This window comes from Caloenas nicobarica, chromosome 7 (genome assembly GCF_036013445.1).
Source record: "Caloenas nicobarica isolate bCalNic1 chromosome 7, bCalNic1.hap1, whole genome shotgun sequence".
Lineage (NCBI taxonomy): Eukaryota > Metazoa > Chordata > Aves > Columbiformes > Columbidae > Caloenas > Caloenas nicobarica.
Genome location: NC_088251.1, coordinates 33,039,430 through 33,059,050, shown reverse-complemented (window position 1 = coordinate 33,059,050; position 19,621 = coordinate 33,039,430). Strand labels below are relative to the sequence as shown.

The following is a 19,621-nucleotide window of genomic DNA, read 5'->3' as shown; positions in this document are numbered from 1 at the left end:
TCAAGCAAGCACAGGAAACACCAGGTATACAGAGGTAAGGGGAGAATTTGCAGAGCAGTAAGGTGTTCTTGCTGCACTTCCAGGTCTATTCTGGAAGAAAAATGTACCCTTAGAAAGGGAGCTTACCTTGTAACAGCACAAGAATAACTTAAAATGGGGTCGTTTGCAACACTTAACACTTTTCATCAATCAGTAACAGCTGAAGTTAACTACTGCCCCATTACACACTGCAACACGCCCTGGGGTGTACAGCACTTTGCAGGTGTCAGCAGGCAGCGACCAGCAAAGTCAATGCACCTATAGGCAAGGCCCTCAGAATCCAGCCCAGCTTCCCTTATTTGCTGGATGATGAAAACAGAAGTTCAGCTGTACGTGTGTGCTTACACTGTTAGTACGAATCTTAATTTGTTTTCTATGCTCTGCAACATTTGTAGAGATTTAACACATGTTTAGTGTCAAAACACCTTGGTTTTTATTTTCATATCCTTTTTGAATCAGGTTAAGCTGTAAACAATTTCTTTTTCAATCAAATACTGCCAGCTAGAATGACTTCCATTCATGCGTCACTGAAAACAAAAAGGGTATTTTTCCTTAAGCACAGACTTTTCTTTTTTAAACAATGTCACTTTATACAGAAACCAATAGCTAGATTCGATGCACCCTGATTAGTTATGTAAACAGATAACCCTCCAAAAAAAACCTCGTCAACAGAACTAAGAGGTTGGTTCCTTCATAGAATGGAAATTAAAATTTCTCCTGACTTGAGGTTAACATGCGCAGGAGTATAGAGCGTGGCACATAAATCCATCTAGGAGGTGTATAAATTGCACTGTATCTGAATTAACAAAGTTATGCATAATGAAATGCACAGTTTAAATTCATGCTAGAAAGCATTTTTCAATATGAAGTGGCAGCCAACTGGCAACCAGAACAGTTAGGTTCTGCACCATCATTTATGGCATTATAGATAACGATTACATATAGCATACTTTAAAACCCTGAAGGATTGTGTTACTTGAAACATTCTCCAGGCAGTCATTTGGTTTGAAACACTGGGAGAAAGACTAAAGAGCTTGCCATCTTATACCGATTATGGTACCTTTAACTTTTATGAAGTAGATCAGATATGATGTGTATTTCACAGTAACAAAGTTGCTTTAATGCCTTTTCTCCAACAGTAGGATTGTGTTAAGATGTTTCTGCTCTCAGATCACCATTGTCCTGGTGGTTTTCCCTTTTCTTAGTGCGGGTAACTACATTGAGCACTTTTCCTGGTTTTTAACTATTCATCAGTCCTTTCAGTATATCTTCGGAGAGTTCCAGCAGAGGGAGTTCAGGGGACGGGATGTCCAGGGGGGGAAGGTTGGGTATTGGAATGTCCTTTGCCTTCCCAGCAGCTGTTGCAAACTTCTGCCAACTTGCAGCTGAAGAAGTAGTTTCTGAGTGTTGCTGCAGACCCCACAACTCTGACTTCTCAACAAAGTCAGCATCTACATCCAGCTCCTTTTCTACTGGAGATTTTTGGAGTCTAGCTCTTTCTGCTTTTAACTGCTTATTCTCTCTCCTCAATCTCTCATTTTCTGCTACAAGAAATTCTATGTGCCGTTTCAAATCTGCAATTTTGGTTGCCTGCTCTTCTATTATTGTTTTGTCATCTTTTGGAGCTTTACTCCCAATACATGCTTCCACCGGCTCCTTTTTTTTCTGAAGCAGAAATAATAGTGTATCCGGGTCCCTGTCAAAGACACTCTGAATATCGTGTGGATGTTTCTCTGTGGAAGGACTGTATTTCTGAGTAACAGGAACCAATATGTTTTGATCATCAGAGTCTTCAGCAGATGGCTTATGAGAAGTCTGAAGATGTGCAGCTAATTCCTTGTCAGCATTCTGCTGGGCCTTCAGCTTTTCCTCCCTCTTTGCCCTTTTCCACCTCTCCTGGATGAGCAGTAACTGTTTCATGTGACTATCCCTTTGTAATTCCAGTGATAGCTGAGCCTGAGTAAGAACAAGATTAAACAATTTAACTGGTGATCCCTTATCCCATCTGAATATTCATGCATGTAAAGTTACATGTACATAAATATTTACATAAATAGCATCACAGCATGCCTGAGGGAGAGGGAGGCGCTTTTGTTATTCAGATACTAAATCCAACAAGAAGTGCTCTCTGCTTGTGCAATGCAACAGATGCAGCTACGTCACCCAAATTTGGCATAACTGCTGGTATTGCGAAGGAGTGAGTTAACGTTTGGTCTTTTTGTTTGGTTGGGTTTTGTTTTTAAGTCACTAACCAGGCTGTAATACCTCTGAGTGGAGGCACTAGGCATTTAACTGACCTATGACCAACACCCATAAGGAAGAGATTCACTTGGCATGCACAGCCACACTTTAACTAAGTAATACAAACTATTTGTACGCTTCTGTCACGTTATCTGTGTAGACATATTAATAACACCCAACACTAAGCAGAAAAGTGCTCTAAGGCCAGACATGGTCCCAAGTGATTCACCCATATTTAACAAAGGGGGTAGCATGGTGCTTAATAACTCACAGGAACCACCTGGGTAAGAGACTATAATTTTTCCACAAGAATGACCCTTTGAAGGAAAGACGGATGTTGGATCTCCAAGGGTTATTTGCTTCAATAATACAGGCTAACTCAAAGCCTGATGCTATAGAAGTGCTGAGCAGACTATACTACTACATTCACAGATAGGTTTATGCAATGAATAAGGAAAGGTGTAGGGCTGATATTCTGGAGATCCCCCAGTCAGGACGAGTGAAACCAAAATTACAGACTGTAGATGAGATGCTCAGCTTTGTGTCTCAGCAAAACAGCCTAAGTGCCTCACAGCAAGAGTTAAATATGAACCTAGTTTTATCACCTACTTGAAGATGCCTTGCAGACTAGAAACCATAGTAGAAGAGCCCTTGGATGGGTTAGTAGTTCTCTTGTCCCTGCTCCAGGTAAACTTGGAAAAACACTCAAGGAAGACTGGAAGCATTGCACTTCTAAAACTCCTGGTGCAGTTACGATGGGTTCAGAAAACTATGCAGAGGCTAATGCCCAAGAGGGGTAGGATGAGTCAGGGCACAATATGACACACAGGCACACAACAGAGCTATGGCAAATTCTTGTGTCTGCTGCATTTTGGTCTCACCTGCTCTGACTGGGTCAGCTTCATAGCATCTGTAAGGTATGCTGCAGAAGAGAAAATTGATAAACACTTAAGACAGGGTTACAAAACTTGAACATTTCCATAAAAACTAAGAAAGGGCTTCAGAGCTTCTGTATTCTGAATCCCCACATAAAAGCAGCAGTCCAGAGGCAAAGTATTTACCAAGTTACAGTGGCTGGAAACACCTGCTGTTTTTCAAAAATCTGAAAAAATTACTGTAAGATCATGTAATACACTCTACACCCTTCCCATGGCATCCTGTTGGCTCGGCTTGTTCCAATTTGTTTTTCAGAGGAGGACAGCAGCTATTTCCAGAAAATCTCAAAACAACTTTCCCATGAAAGGAAGAAACACAGCTGAGGACCAGACTTTTAACATACAAGCATTTTAAGACAAAATGTAGTAAGCAAAATCCTCTCGCCTGTGGCGCACCAGTATTATGAAGTCATGCTTTTAAATTATATTCTTGATGAAGAGGTATAGTCTGTAGTTCCCCACCTTTTTCATCAACTTCCACTCCAAACCCAAAAACGCGCTGGCTTAGACTCAGAGCAGCACTTTAGACTTTGAGCATATCTTGCTAGTGCTGAAAATGACAGTGTATAAGAAATTCTTAACCATATTCAGAAGGATTTAAGATAATGGCATAGAATCATCAGACAAAGAAAACCAAGAATCATGCAATGCAGTTTTGGGCTTTGTCTTGGTATATGAAGTGAAAGAAACCAATAAGAAAAGCCTGCCTATTAGAATGTAAACACTATCCCTCGTTGCTTTGAGTATGCATAAATACCAAAGAAATGATCAGTTTCTCATTTTATGAGGTTTTCTAGTATTTCTGAATGGCAAGCGAGAACACCTGGTATCTAGGTTACAATGTTCGGAGTAGCCACTTATTTTGTCTCCACACAAGCCCTGTCACTGGAAATGTCCTACTTGTTGCACCAATTAAGATGTCCTCTTTCTTCTTCTGCCAAGCAGTTGCTGCGCTGTCAGGCAGCTGAGGGACTCCAACACAAATAATTGAGCATGACTAGTTAAATGGACAGGTAAGAGCACAAAGTCTCACTTAGGAGAGGCTGTCAATCGCAGGGTCAAGGCCTGCGATGCAATCTGCTGTTTTGCTTGAGTCCTGGGAAAGCTGAGCTCATCACCTGTTCTTAGCTGTATTGATTCAATCATTAGGAAAGGGAAGTAAGTAAACTTTCGTAAGCAAATATTTGTCTAAGTATTTCCTTTATCAACAGAGAAAGCAGGTGACTTCAGCTATGAAAGCAGCGAAGAAAATACAAAGTGTAAAGTGAAACTAGGTTACAGCAGGTCCCCAACTGCAGTTTGTGCTGGACACAAGGTACTGGGTTCATCTTGAGTCAAGAACTGCCTTTGAAGTGATAACCTCCCCAATGAAAACAACTTTGGAAACGTCTGTCTTTAGCCACTCGTATTAGAAAAAAGTTTCCAAAATGATGCTTAATTTGGGCTGAAAACCAAATTAACATTTTAAGAATAAAAATTTTGCAAGTAATTAAATATTCTACTTACATGAGGCATGCAAATCTAGAAACTGATTTTAAGAGCTGGAATGTGAGAAATACCTACTCACCAGCAGCTTTTTTGTGACAAAAAATTGCTTCTTCATATTTCCCTGCTGCCAACAAACGGTCTGCTTTTCTGCTCTGCTGGTGAGCCTTAAAATAAGAAGAACATTACATTGATGAGGGTTAACTGACAAGTAGTTATATCCATTTTAGAAGTAATCAGTACACCTAAGAAACCTGTACCGAGTCCGATTCTCAGGCTTTTAGGCTCAGATCTCCCATTCCCTTCCAAGCTTTATAATTTGATTTCTTCTTTAATACTACCTTTCAAGAAACTGTATTGTACAGGTAAGAAGTGAGGTTGGCTAATGCAGCAAAGATGGTGTGTACACAACAAAATCCTTTTGAAGCTGTTCCTCAGAAAGTACATATTCTCCTTTATAGGCAGACATTTAATGTAGGCGTGTAAAAAGACCTGTAGGCCATAAGAAGTTATGAGAGGCTGTAAGTATTTAGGACCAATTTATCTAGCAGAATTCAAGATATCTGAATTACGTTACAGCTGGTTTGACATCTGCTGCTGCCCCAAGCCCAAAAGGCCTTGCCTCTTGGGTGAAGAAATTGCAAGAGATCTTTGGATTTTTTTTTTTGTTTGCAGCTTACACCGATTAATGGAAGCATCACAGCCATGGTCAAAGATACCAAAGTCACATTGTTGCTGTACAACAGTTGAGTCTATACTACTATTTGTAAGCCACTAATGTAAACTACTAAGATAGACTAAGGATATTGCTGAAATCAAGCAACAGATGCAAGTATTTGCATATGTTTTACTGAGAAACAGTATTGCATAACCAGCACTGCAACATTCATGAAAGCAAGTCTTTTTGTCATTACTACAAGACATGAATTTCGTGGTACTTCCTCCAAGACAAGCTGTGTAACATAAAAAGCTACAATCACTAACTGGCGAGACTGTCAGTAACACAGACTATTCACAACTGCTTTACCACATGTTGAGTTTAAGGTAAACAGACACTAGGTACTGGGCACTGACTGTGAAACAACACGACAGTTATGACTCTGAAGAACGTTTGCCTGTTTCTTTGTTTGGGGTTACTGTTTCTCAATAAAGCCTTTATCAAACCTATGCTGACTGAACCTGTAGGGGAAACAGAGCTGAAAGCCTTGAAATCTGCTTCTCTAATTCTGTTTTTGACACATACAAATTCTCTATTCCCTCCCTTCACCCAAATAAAAGCATAAGATGTATCAGACTTGAGATGTTTGGTGAATACACATCACCAACTCAATTTAAGCATGTTCCAGGATCAATGTAAAAATGAGCATATTTGTCCATATCCTAAGATGTTAGAATGGCTGGTTCCCTACAGGCCTTATGGAATTAACACTTTTCTCTGTCTCCTGCAGCGTTGGTAGAAGCATCAAAGGTCAGATAATCCAAACAGGACAGTAACACAATTCTATCAGAACTAACATGAAACTTGTACTAATGCCCACTTAAAAAAACTTCCAAAAATGCAGGGCAATTTGTCATCTTTGTCCTCCAAACTGACTTATCACCTACAGTGTTACAGTAAGTTCCATTTTCTACCAGAATTTTAGCAGCTCTGACACCACAAAAGAGAATGACTTCTACAGAAAACACTCTTTTGGGCAACAGCTGTTCTTAAGCAATCCCTAACAGTTATATCACTGCGTTTAGACATTTGGCTTTTCTAAAACTGCTTTCATAGGCTCCAATGGAGCATTCTTAAAACAAAACAACCACTAACCACAGCTCTTTGACTCTACACAACAAATATTTTGGTTATATTCTTCTTCTTCTTCACCTCCATTCAATTCTCAGAGCACTGTCAGCATTCCTTGTTTCTTCTGTCCTGAAGTTAAATAATCTCGGAAGAGGAAGTGTTTTTGTATTGGAAAAATCATCTATTTTATGGTCTTTTTCCATGGACTCCTACAAATGACAGAAAGATAAACTCATTTCCCACAGGAATGAACAAATGGTATCAGCTCATCTGGAGCCATCTCCTTGGTTATTCATGGCAGCTCATCCAGTTACAAATTAGCTATGTCAAAGACATAAAAACACCTGAGCTAGCTCCTTGCAAAACAATTTTTCCTATATATTAGTACTGATACAGCTGCTTCTACAAACTAGCTGGGCAGGTCTAAAAAAACAGGGAAAGAGGAAATAGGTTAGCTAGAGACAGAAGAGCTAAAGAAGCAATTCAACAAGCCAGGGGACTGGCCCCATTTATTAGTTTCTACCTATAAGAATTTGAGTCTGTTTTCACAGTTATTTTCATATGTTTTAAACTACTGGAGCATGACCTTACTCAAATCACTTAGGCACATGCAGAACATTTGAGGACAGTCAGTTGTTATTTGATTGAGCAATTAAATTATTTCCATTCTCAATTAACTCCCAGTGAAGCTGAAGGGAGTCTGAAGAAGTTGGGCTAGACCGTGAATAAAATTAGGAAAACAACAGTCCGGAGACGCTAGCAAAACGAAAAGCTAGGATCTTCTAATTGCAAGGTCAAAATGCCTTTCTTGCTTGACATCAAAATATATAGATGTCAGGCCATCTTAATCTGATGCAGAGCAACAGACTTCCCCAGTGGAAACAACAGAAACTGCAGCAGAGAAAAATCAGTTTCAGCACAGCCTTGAGTGAGAAAGCAAGGTGATTTGCAGCCAGTCCGGGGGGTGGAATTCCTTATTTTGTATGTTTTCCTGCCAGCTTGACAAGGAAATATTTGCTCATTTATTCCACTCTGTATTTGTTCCAATTAGCTGACTGTGGAAGACCAAGGAATTTCTCCCTTTTTCAAAGTAGATTATTCATCACCAGCAGTTTGAGGAAATTAGTGGTGCTGGTTCCCCGCAGCAAGTGATGAATCTGCAGCAGAAGTACTTGGATGCTTAATAGCCACGTATCGTGGATAAGCTGCTACTTCTTGTCTAGTCTGCTGGTTTTTCTTAGTGCTCAGTTACACTTAGCCACACAGTATCCAACCATTGTTAGCAAATCTATTTTGAAGCCGGAGTAGCCTGTATCCCATTATAAAACTGGCAATGGAAGAATTTGTCCTATATTATTATATATAAAAAAAAAAAGTGGCTCTCAAGTTTATCCCTGGTCTGATGTCATGCTAGAGGAAGGTGTTTACACCGACAATCCTGGAGCTGCTACGCTCGTTCACAACAGATTCATACAGGACCAATTTGACTTTGGTCCTGCTGCTGATTACAGAAACACATGCTGCATAACTGTAGTGGGTTTATATATCTGATTTATCTTTCCTCTTCCAGGTGTAGTGCTGGAAATGAATGTGGAACGTGGTGTAAGAATAACTATCATTTATTAACAAGCTATGGAATTGAAGGGGGGAAGCAGGTCAACAACTACTTGCAGATGTCCCTCCCAATCCAGACAAGCAGGATTTCCCAGTAGGCAAATGGACAGGTGTAACAACTTGGCTCTTGTAAGAGGAAGCAGGTGTGAGGGAAGGATGACCAAGCTATAAAGCTTCCTCACCTTGCTCTAGCATATTTGGTTCTTAAGGGATTGTGTGTGACCTATTGCATCACTTGAACCACTCTGGATCACCTATGGAAGCAGGTAAGCTAGACAGCTTTCTTTAAAATTTCTAACTGTAGCTGAGATGTTAAGGGATGACACCTGTGCTTGTTTGTACTACCATTCCAAAGAAATGTTCCTATTTGATTCTCCACCCAGCTAACCCAAACTATTGCCTACGTAATCTCTGAGCAACAGAACTTAAAAAAAAAAAAAAAATCAAACAACCTTGTAAAGCAGCAATGCAGCTTTCCTCTTTGCCTAGAGGTTTCTTTAGCAGCCCAAAAATTAACACCCAACTTGTTTTTTTCCCAAGATAAACTAGACAATGATGTGACTGCAGGCCATGAGAAATTAAGCCATAAGGGCCACTTGCCAGATTTCTTATAACTCGCTCAAATGAAAAAAATAAAAATGCTAGTTTTCTCTCCGTGCACCATTACAACTTAAAGGATTTAAGGATGTCATCCTGGCTTGGGATGGGGAAGAAAAAAATAAAAGAAAAAAAGCTGCTGCTTTTCCCATATGATTCTAGTTGACGGCTAGCTAGTATAGAAGGAAGAGTAACAGAAAAAAACCTGTTCAATTCTAACATATTTTTAAAAGGTAGATGTAGTACTACTCATTTTCAAATAGGGTAAGTCTACTACCCTCTCCTAGGAGCAGTAATTTGCAACAGTTCTCCTGCAGCTGAGATAGCTAGTCTTCCGGATGTTTTGGTTTTCCCTGTTCCTCTAACAGGAACAGCTCTTCACTGGACAAAGCCCCTTGCACAAGACATTAAGCTTACAGCCACCTTTGTTTGTTGTAAGGGACTCTCTAGAAAGCAATATATTTTAATATGATTATGAAGCACAGATTATAGTGCCTTAGTTACTATAATAAAGTTACAAATAAAGGTAGGAAAACCCAGCTGCTAAAATGATGGGGCCTGAGGAAAGCTAACTGCAAAGAAGTTGCTGCTCACATCATCTGTTTCATGCTACAGACTGTAGATGCCAGTTATCTTTGCCAGAAAGGATCAATACCTATGCTCTCTTACTGCTGAAAGCCAAGATGAAGGTATTTTTTTCAGAGATGAGGGATCTATTTGGGGATTTGTTTCCTTAAGGATATAGGGCCATTTTTCGAATAATGTATATGGGAGAAGGGAAGAGTCAGACATCAAGTGCTCCTTCAAACCACAAAGTGTTTCTAGATGTACTGTTGGGACACAGATAAAACTGATCTTTCCCCTTACTGTATCTGTCTAGTGCCTGCCTGGAGAGCAACACACAGCTACATGAAACGCACCTGACTGCACTGGGCCAGTGTAATAAAATACATTCTTTCTTCATGGCTTCCATTAACTGTGGAATCTGAAAAGAGACCTGTATTGTTTGATGTCATGTTCAACTGGAAGATTAGTACTAACTTGCCATGTTGTTTTAACCTCCTTCGGTCCTTGCCCACCGCTTATGTCCACCTTCCATATTTCCAGCTGACCATTTTGATAGAAATTCTTGACAAGTGCTGGTCTGATGGGCAGCTGAAACACATGCTTCTCATTTAGAGGGTTTTCCTTATAATACTTCATGCAAATTTGTGTCAAGAGGAAGAGGTTCTCATGTTTAAGATGAAACAAGACTGTAGAGCTGACCATTATTTCCAGCATACGGTGAAGCTTTTGAACACGATGAACTTGTTCTTGTAGATCAACTGATGTGGAAATGAAGTAATCCAAGTAGGTTAATGTTGCAAGTTCCTGGCCTGTGAAAAAACTGACATAATCCTTCTTCATCTTATCCAAACCAACCTCCAAAAGCATTTGAATTGGAGTGATGCCACTGAGGGGAACCGTCTCTATCTTTCCATGATAAGACTGTTGAACCAATTTACTCAGCGAACTGCTACTGCTTTGATGAATCTAGGGCTGTATATCACCATGTACCAAGGATTTTATGACCAGTGTCAAACATTCTACCAGCTCCTGATATGAACTGACACTTCTCATTTTGCACCACAATTGTTCAGCAAAATCCAGGTCTTGCTCACCAAAAATTGATGTTATTGAACTGCCCACTGCAGCAGTGTCAGATTTGATTTTCTCAGTTTCATTCCCGTTTCCAGATGTACAATATCCATCCATCTTCCTCTTTAAATCAGTCAGAAATTCCTGGACCAGTTCAACAGCTGATTCAGACTCCAAAGGCTCAGGCCACTCAATCACACCCATCTTCAAACCTTCAGCCAAAGCAAGGAGGAACTGCAGTTCTCTGTACACCTGATAGACAGGACTTCTGGGGTCCCCAGACTCCAGCATAATATTCAGCGTAGCAGCTGAAGTTAGAGGGGGCGTCTCCGGAATCTTATCTACAGTATTCCCTATCATATCAACATATATATTGCTTTCAGAGCCGCCAATTGTGTCCTCTATTGAGGGAGCTCTAAGAAGCTCATATTGTGTCCAGTTCTGGGCCCCTCAGTTCCAGAAGGACAGGGAACTGCTGGAGAGAGTTCAGCGCAGAGCCATGAAGATGCTGAAGGGAGTGGAGCATCTCCCTTATGAGGAAAGGCTGAGGGAGCTGGGGCTCTTTAGCTTGGAGAAGAGGAGACTGAGGGGTGACCTCATTAATGTTTATAAATATGTAAAGGGTGAGTGTCAGGAGGATGGAGCCAGGCTCTTCTCTGTGACAACCAATGGTAAGACAAGGGGTAATGGGTGTAAACTGGAACACAAGAGGTTCCACTTAAATATGAGAAGAAACTTCTTCTCAGTGAAGGTGACGGAACACTGGAACAGGCTGCCCAGGGAGGTTGCGGAGTCTCCTTCTCTGGAGATATTCAAACATGCCTGGACACCTTCCTGTGTAACCTCATCTGGGTGTTCCTGCTCTGGCAGGGGGATTGGACTAGATGATCTTTTCAGGTCCATTCCAATCCCTAACATTCTGTGATACTGTGAAGTGCAGGTTGCATTGCTTCCGTATGGTACAAAAGAGTGCTAAGTATCTTCTGTGTGGATGTTTACAACAGCAGGCCACAAAGGGTGGGATGAGGTGGTGCTCCACTGCACAAATGTTTGGTCAGTACTAGACACAGAAGTCTCTTTCAAACCCGTTCTTAACAGGAAATTGAAAATTTAGAGAGGTTTGAATGCATATGTCTGCATACACATTGAAAAATGGAACTAAGAGAGAATACAAATGGAAAACAACCTGAGAGGTCCAAGAATAAATAATGGCCATCTTTTTTGAAGTGCAATCATGATGAATAAGACTCAGGGTGACTATGGAAAAATGCCTGCATTTACACTAAAAGTGAGAATAATAGCAAGTTCTACTGTAACATGCTAAATAACAGGAAAATATGTGCCACTAAACCTAAAGAAATGGTAATGTGTAGCTTTATCAACAGAAGCAAGCCTCCTTAAAAATACTCCTTGTGTTCTGTAGAGAAAGGTAGAGAGAAGGAGAAACAAAAAATGGCAGAACTCATTGTGGCTGCTCAAGCAACACCACTAGCCACATGTTATCTCAATTTTCTGTCTTTGAAAGCTAGTACTTAGCAAGGTTGACAGAACAATGACTCAACTGTAAATTACAAGTGAGTGTAACTATAGAGCAAAACGAGTATGTGAAATGCTCATGAGAATGTATTCTCAATATTAACAGACTCCTCACTTTGTATTGAACTGTAAAGATGTTGAAGTTCAACTTGCTTGTAAGCAATACTATTAGAATTTAAATAGATTGGCAGACAAGAAACCAGTTGTTTAGGCAACCAACATTAATTCACCAAATAGCTCTAATTGACTACGTGTGTGTTCCCAACCTATTCCAAATTTAAGATAAAACGGTTAGTCTGAGTTCCTCACCATGCAAATGCAATTAAGAGATCTGGAATGACACCAACTCGCATTCACACTGCTCATGTTAGGTGGAGCCTTCAAAACCCCATACAGGAATACTGCAGTTCTTTCCTTGATCACCTGCAACTTTATTAAGGTGTGGTCTCCTTTTACCTAATGCATAGTCAAATCAACCCCATCCTCTTCCTTTTCATCTGTTTAGTACGATAAAAGCATTAAATGCTTCAACTTGCCTGTCAGAACCATTTTGTCTACCTACAGTTCTCAGCAGCTTTGGTAATGCTTTTCTTGTTCCCATATACAGTGCTGCAGCTGGTACTACACAAGCCTTCCTAACTGGAGGTTATGAGCTAAATGAGAACGGTCCCACTGCCCTGATAATAAACAAAACCAATCTCACTCCTATATGTAGCCCTAAACCACATGGCTCAAGCTGTTACAGCCACCGAGCTATCCCTCAGTAGGGACAATGGAATCAGCACAACAAATGGTCCAGTAAACAAACTATTCCAGGACTGACAATTTCAAATGAGCGTGGCAGAAAGACTTCATCCCAACTTCAGTCTCTTGCCTCCCCAGGCCTCTGTGAGTTGGGTCTTTGAACTGTTGAGTACGCTTACTCAGAGCTGAACTGCACAACTCAATGACACACATCATCCCAGTGTGATGTAGCAGAAAGGCACTGCTGGTAGGTACCCAAACTGCACGGATGCCAGTGAGGAAATAATGCTTCTGTCAACCACCCCAGCTTGGCTAATTATGTTATTGACTGGGAGCAAGGTGGTGTATGTGTAACATGGAATAGTTTTGTATTGTGCTTTAACAGTGGTTATATGACTGAATACAATGCTGTTGAGCTTTTCTAAGGAGACTATTACTGATCTGGCTGTTCAGCTGAGTATCTGATGCATCACCTCAGTCACTTTTCTCAGATATGCTGCTGCCTCTGTGGGTTCGCATCTTATATTTCCACCACCACGGTAAAAACAGACTTTGTGTTAGGCATGTGTATATAATGATATTTCCACTTTTATTACCTAAAAGCTTGTTTTCTGTAGTTTGAGTTGAGAACTGAGTGCATCTGCCTCTCTTTTTTTCATTTTAGATTGGAAGAGCAAGTATAGCAGCTTTCAGATTAAGCTTTATTAGGAAAAAAAAAATCAAAGAAAACCAACTGGATTCAGTGGATGTTTCTGTAGATTAACACAATATTCCTGTTTTTCCAGTCAAAGTAACAGAGGCGCAGCTTGGCATTAGGTCTCAAACATATTCACCCATGTGGTTTAAATCCTCTGGTCTCTGGTAAACTTTCATAGATGCTTTCTACTTTCTCCTCCTACCCTTCCATATTGTGTATTTATTCTGCTTGTTATTTTCCCCTGTGTGGATGCAGTATTTGCCTCCCTTCCAAACCCGTTCTTCAAATAGGTCATTGATTGGCTTGCACTGGAATGGCTTACGGCATTGAAAGCTTCCATTATATGAGATTCTTGCAGTACACATTCTGTTGTGTTATTTTCACTCTGGCCACTGGTCTGTGCTTTCCGTTTTTCATTAAAAAATCAGCTCTTTAAGCTGGGTCCCTTACACTTCAAGAAACTTACAGGCGATAGATATTCACCAGATTTTGGGTTGGTTTTTATTATAAACTATACAAAGTGCTATTACCTTGTAGGAAGAATACAAGATAGAGGTGGTATGGCTCCTTAACAAATATTCTATAGGAAGATATTGAGGTATTAAAGTAAAATCTGCAGAGTGGAAGTCCTGGGTGTCAGACTATTCAACAAGCAGCTTCCTTTTTAGTCTCTTCTTGAGGTTGATACTATTTGCCTCATATTTTTACTGCGTTAATTCTAAGCTTCTGGTGGTCAGCAGTGCACTGTTGTGCTTCTTAACTGATATCTTCTGCTCTTATACCTAAGGTTAAAATTATTGCTGGATGTGAGATCAGAATCCTTTGCCTAAACCCAGATGGCAGCAGGAATTGCCCCTACAGCAGGTAGCACAGAGAAGCTCTTAACTGCACTTTTTTATGGAGTGTCTTTTTTTATGAGACTTCATGCTTTTGCAGTAAAAGGTTTTAATCTGTTAAAGAATGTTGAAATGTCTTAGTTTATGGCACTGGGTTACGTGTGAAACAAATGTTCAGTTGGACTAGACATCTGCTATATGGTTACCTGCCAGTGCAGGGACTGCACTTAGTCCACTCCAGTTTTAAGTTCCACAGCACAACCTACATATTTTACTTGTAGGGTTGAAGAACCAGCTTCCTTAATAGTGAAAGCATAAGGATCAGGACTTTAACACATTCTTTCAAGATTAGATGATGTTTTTCATCTGCAAAGCATACAACACACTAAGTGTGGAGAGCGAAGAAGGGAAAAGACAAAACGAATTCTCAAGTAGCAGGGCTGCCCCAAAACACCTTCCCATGGCTCTAACAACTCAAAAGATGGCAGCAGATTTTGGAAAAGTTGTTTGACTTTATTCCTAAACGAAGAATCACTGAATACAGTGAATACCTTGAGGACAGCGAAGTGGAAAAAATCAAATCAGCAGTCAGTATTGTAGCACAAGCCCTAGAAAGGTTAAAAGAAGGAATTATAGGGTTAGACTCAGGATGAATATTTGTTAAGCAGGCAATAAGGGCACAGAATTTATACAAAAAGATAAGAATAACTTTAAAAGGGGAAAAAAAAAAAAAGAGTCTGAAGAACTAAACCCCAAATTCTAAAAAGACAGGTCCATTCCTCATTGAAGGCATTAGACCTGAAGGTCAACAATTAAAACTTCCACTAAACAAAAACCACTGTAGTGGTGGATTTTTTTTTTTTTAACAGATCTGGAAAGCAAATCAGTATTTGTCTAGTGCCATCTACAGAAGTAGATCAGTGAATTAGGGAAACCAAAACGTAACTACACTTAAGAAAAAGAAATATTATTGATAGTTTAACCCATTAATTAAGATCCAAATACTTAGATAAAATACTATTTTGAGGGAAATGTATATTTCAGAAGGTAGAAAAAATAATGTAATTGAAGTCAGCAGAATACAACAAGGTGTGGCATACCACCTGTAATTAGGAAGGCTAAGCAAACAGTCAAATATATAAACAACAACTGAAACTGAAAGCCATCAATACAAGTGATTAAGTGCAGACCATGTGCTACATGCTGACAGAGAAATGGAGACATTAGGATACTGCAAAACTACTAAGGATTTCTTCTTTTGTCAGATCAGCTCCCCAGGAAAATAAGGACAGCATCTGTGCTTTACAGTAACTAAGACTAGATGCTCAAATACACAACTAATGAACAAGTTTTACAGTACAAAGAACTATAGCACATTCTAAGGAAATGCCTTAACTAAAGAGAAATCAATTTCACAAAAAATAGCAAGCCATAATACACTGAAAGAAGGAAAATGTACTTAAGTCTTTGATAGCAGATAAATAAGCCTAACAATTAGTCTATCCAAAACCACTTTGTAGATTAGGGATTTTTTTTGTTTGGTTGGTTGGGTTTTTTCCCCCCCTTCTCTCTGATGATTTGGCATCTTTGCAAAAAGTTGTGCTTTTCTAATCCTCACGAACTAGACTTAAGTAAGAGATTTATAGAAGAAGCAAGTGAAATACATGACACTTGATAGTATCAAAAACTTAAATGAACATTCTTATACTGGAGGTTGGCACCTTCCCTGAATGTTGTTACAAATCTGAAACTCAGCTGCAGGGAGGGCCTGTGTATAGAAGAGCTCTGCAAAACTCTAGTTACTGCTGTTCATGTCATCGTAAAAATGTATGCATGTTCTAACCATGGCACTGTACCCATTCAAGCTCTTGTCATGAGGAGTTTTCATGGTGCTTGACATAACCTGAAAAGACAGGTCATTTTTCTATGTAAGATGATCCATGACTACATTCTGCAACAGTTTCAATAAAAGTTTTTGTATTATAGGATGCTTCTTAAAAGGAAGTGGGGATATATGCGCAGGCAACTTCATAACTTTCTGTACAAAACTATATAAAGCAACTTTTTTCCTGTATCATCCGCTATGCAGAAGTGTCTTGATCTATCACTATGACAGGTGTGGTAACTGCACACTCCTACTGTGGTCAGAGGATCATCAACCAGGCTTCATTTATATTCTTGTCACTTAGTAAGTCGTGTCAGGAAGAAACACTACTAACTGGTGATATCTGTATTGTCACAAAATTGCTACTTTCAGCCACCTACTAGTTAATATTCAATTATTATATTCTCCTTAGAAGCTCATGCACTAGATCTACTTTTAAAAAGGTTTTTGCAGTGTATGTGAAACAGCTATAGTTTATCCCTCCTGCATCACCGTGCTGCAAGTTTGTCTGACTTTAAACCCATCATATCAACAAGTTATAAAAGCCTTCTTCTTCCTGCTGTTCCTTATTTCAATCAGGCTTCCAGTGTAGAGAGAAAAAAGTCTGAGACAACATCATGCAGACGTACCGAGAGCAGTTCTGCACCCTTGGTACAGATCTAAATAGATCACCTTCCTGCTATACTGTCAGCCCTAATTCCATGGCCGGTCTGCAATGCCAATTTTACAAGATTTCTGAAAATACAGAGAGCAATCCAGAAATATCTGACTCTGTATACAGCAGGCAAGGGTTTGTCAGGGCTGACACCATGCTGGAGTAAATAAGCTTTGATTAAAAACTAAACTGACACAAGTCTCTGAGGTTTGCATGGCAATGTCTCAACACTTTCTGGATCAAACTCATTCCTGGAAGCACTACAGCTGTGTTCCTGGTGGGCAGCTCCTGGTTAATTGGACTACTGGACCAAAGCTAGTCTTCTAAGGGAATGCTCTGTGTATCACTGCATCTGAGGCACAGTCAAGATACAGCTTGGATCAAACCCACAAGGCAGTGGAGAATTAACTGTCCTTGACCCTAGATCTTGTCTATGTGACAGAAAGGTACCAATTTAGGCTATTTAAAATCTGATTATCTTTTGTGAAGATGCATTTCTCAGACATCTGTGTTTCACTTAAAGCTCCTTAGAGATCTGGTTTAAGCAGAGTAATTACTGATTTAAGATCTTAAAGCATTTCACCTTCCGAAATTAAAAGAAGTATTTAGTAGTGGGTCCTGATAAGTCTCCAAAACTCTTTAAACTCGCGTAGCTATGGCCTGTGTCATCTAAACGTTTCCTTCCAGAACTTCCCTCGCGGTTGCAAGTTGGGCTGGACTCGGCACCTTGCCCCCTCGCCAGCCCAAACGCGCCGCTGCGGGCACCCCGCGCTGTCCGGTTCTCCCGCACAGCGCCGGGCCCTGCCCACCGCTTCCTCAGCCACCGGACCGGACCGTGGCGACCACAGCTTGCCCTCCCCGGGCCGCCTCAAGCCCGGGGCAGCCGCTCGGCCCCGCTCCCCTGCGGGCCGGCCAGGGCCCGGTGTGGCCGCGGCAGAGCCTGGCACAAGCCCTGAACAGGTGCGGGGGGGTGAGGGGGAGCGGAAAAGGCCCTATTTGCTATTCGAATGGCGCTTCTCCGTCCGGTTACCCGCCGGTAAAAGGACAGGGCTGTCACCCTCTCTCCGCCGCCGCCTGAGGCCCGAGCGCGGCGGCGGGACCGGCTGACAGGACGCCCCCCCCGACCCCGCGGCCGCGCGCTCACCAGGTTGAGGGGCCCCTCCATCACTTCCATGGACGGCGGGGGCTGCGGGCACATGGGCGCGGAGGCGGCCTGCTCGCCGCTCCCGGTGCCGCCGGCCCCCACCGCCCGGTCCGGCTCCCGGCGCCGCTCCTCCCGCGTCCCCGCCCCGGCGGGTTGTAAACACGGCGGCCGCTTCCGCCCGGCCCGTACCGGGCGGCGCCGCGCGAGAGCCTCCGGGTCGCGCGAGACCCGGGCGGCGTCGCCGGGGCAACGGGCGCCGCTCGTGGCCCCGCCCCGCCAACGGCCGTCCTCGCGCCGCGCCAACGGCCGTTCTCGCGCCCCGCGGGCCCCCCCGCTGAGGGGAGAGGGGGCTCGGTCCGAGGGACCGGGCGAGCGGCCCCCAAAAGGCAGAGAGGTAGCGCCCGCGGCGGGGCACGGCCGCACCCGGGGGAGGGGGACACACACTCAACCGCGATTTCTTCAACACCCACCCCCTCTTTTTTTTTTTTTTTTTTTTTTTTCCCTTTTATTCAGCGCTGCGTGTGGCGCAGGTCGTCGGTCTGTAGATGCGTGCGGTTTCTGTGAGGAAAAAAGCAGCCAGCGCGGCCATGGAGCGCGGCAGGGCAGCGAGGTCGGTGCCGGTGTCAGGTGACGCAGGCGGCCCGCGGGGACAGCGAGCAGCCCCGCCGCTGCGAAGGGACAGCACCAGCGCCTGCCCCGAGCTGCGCTAGCCGGTACGAGCAACGGTGAGAGCGTCCGGGCTGTTAATTCAGCCCTGGGCACACAGCTTGTCACAAGGGTGGCTGGTTCAGCTCTCTCCGTGAGGGGCAGAAGGAACAGCTGTTGCTGGAATTGCAGGAATTGCACTGTGTGAGAGCAGGTGACAGTAACGGTGATACCAAAAGTGCCATGTCACCGTGTATGTGCAAGATAGTGGTAATAATTATTCAAAATAAACTTTCTTGAGAAAGATCAGCTAAGCAGGGCGCTTGAACGGCAAATAAGCTCACCAGCTAACTTAATGAGCCCTATGATACTTATCCTTACAATGTTGTGTTTTATGAAGACTATAGAGAAGAAAACTGCCATGAAGGGATTAGGTATAACTTTCTTTGGTGCAACTAAGGATGGCATGAGTTCTTTGGAGCATGGCAGTAATAGACTGAACAGGGAACGAGGCCAAGAAAAAAAGGGGAAAGAGAAGAGAATGGAAGGGAGGGGGGAAGAGGAGACACCTAGAAAACAAGAAGTATAAAAGCTAATTAGTAGCAAGTAAATAAAGTCCAAGATTCCCTTTGTAGATGTGATCCTCAGACATGAGTGGCGTCTGTGGGTCTCTGAGGGAGCCTACATGGCCTGATATGCCATAGCTCTCAGCCATCCCTGTGCTGTGGGGACTAGCTTTTCAACGCAGGAGTGCTGGGGGGAATTTTCCTTCCAACATATGTGGTTAGACAAGATAGTTTCTTCAGGCCGGGAGCTTCCAAAAGATACTTAGCTAGTTCCTGTTTTCATTTGCAATAATTTATCTATCACCTAGATTAATTATATATCACCAAGTCAGATTCTATGTAGTCCAGAATGATTTTGATCTAGAGCCTGCTGATTGAATAGTAAATAGATGAAGTTTTTCTGCATCAGTCATTAAAGGGATAGGTCAGCCTGGGTGAAGAAAAAAGGCTACTTGGCACTCCACTGCCAGTACGTACACTCAGACATATGAGATCATAAAATGTAATTGCTTTGTTGTACCAAGCCGTTGTGTTTTCCTTTCTCTTTCCTTTCTCTTACACTCACGAAGAGGTAA

General features: G+C 42.1%; 2 protein-coding genes across 2 annotated transcripts; both read right to left on the bottom strand.

Moving 5' to 3' along the window:
* Positions 1 to 470: 470 nt before the first annotated feature.
* Positions 471 to 18,012, bottom strand: NRBF2 (nuclear receptor binding factor 2). The gene is made up of 4 exons (XM_065639181.1): positions 17,836 to 18,012; positions 4,783 to 4,867; positions 3,162 to 3,202; positions 471 to 1,995 (listed from the first exon to the last, which is right to left on the bottom strand). Exons 1-4 carry the CDS (start codon positions 17,887 to 17,889, stop codon positions 1,279 to 1,281), a joined length of 897 nt encoding a protein of 298 aa, XP_065495253.1. The 5' UTR covers positions 17,890 to 18,012; the 3' UTR covers positions 471 to 1,278.
* LOC135990842 (protein zwilch homolog) lies at positions 9,606 to 16,051 on the bottom strand. Its single transcript, XM_065638944.1, is given in 3 exon segments — positions 9,606 to 9,714; positions 9,716 to 10,787; positions 15,955 to 16,051. Coding segments are annotated over 3 exon segments (1,278 nt in total).
* Positions 18,013 to 19,621: the final 1,609 nt, after the last annotated feature.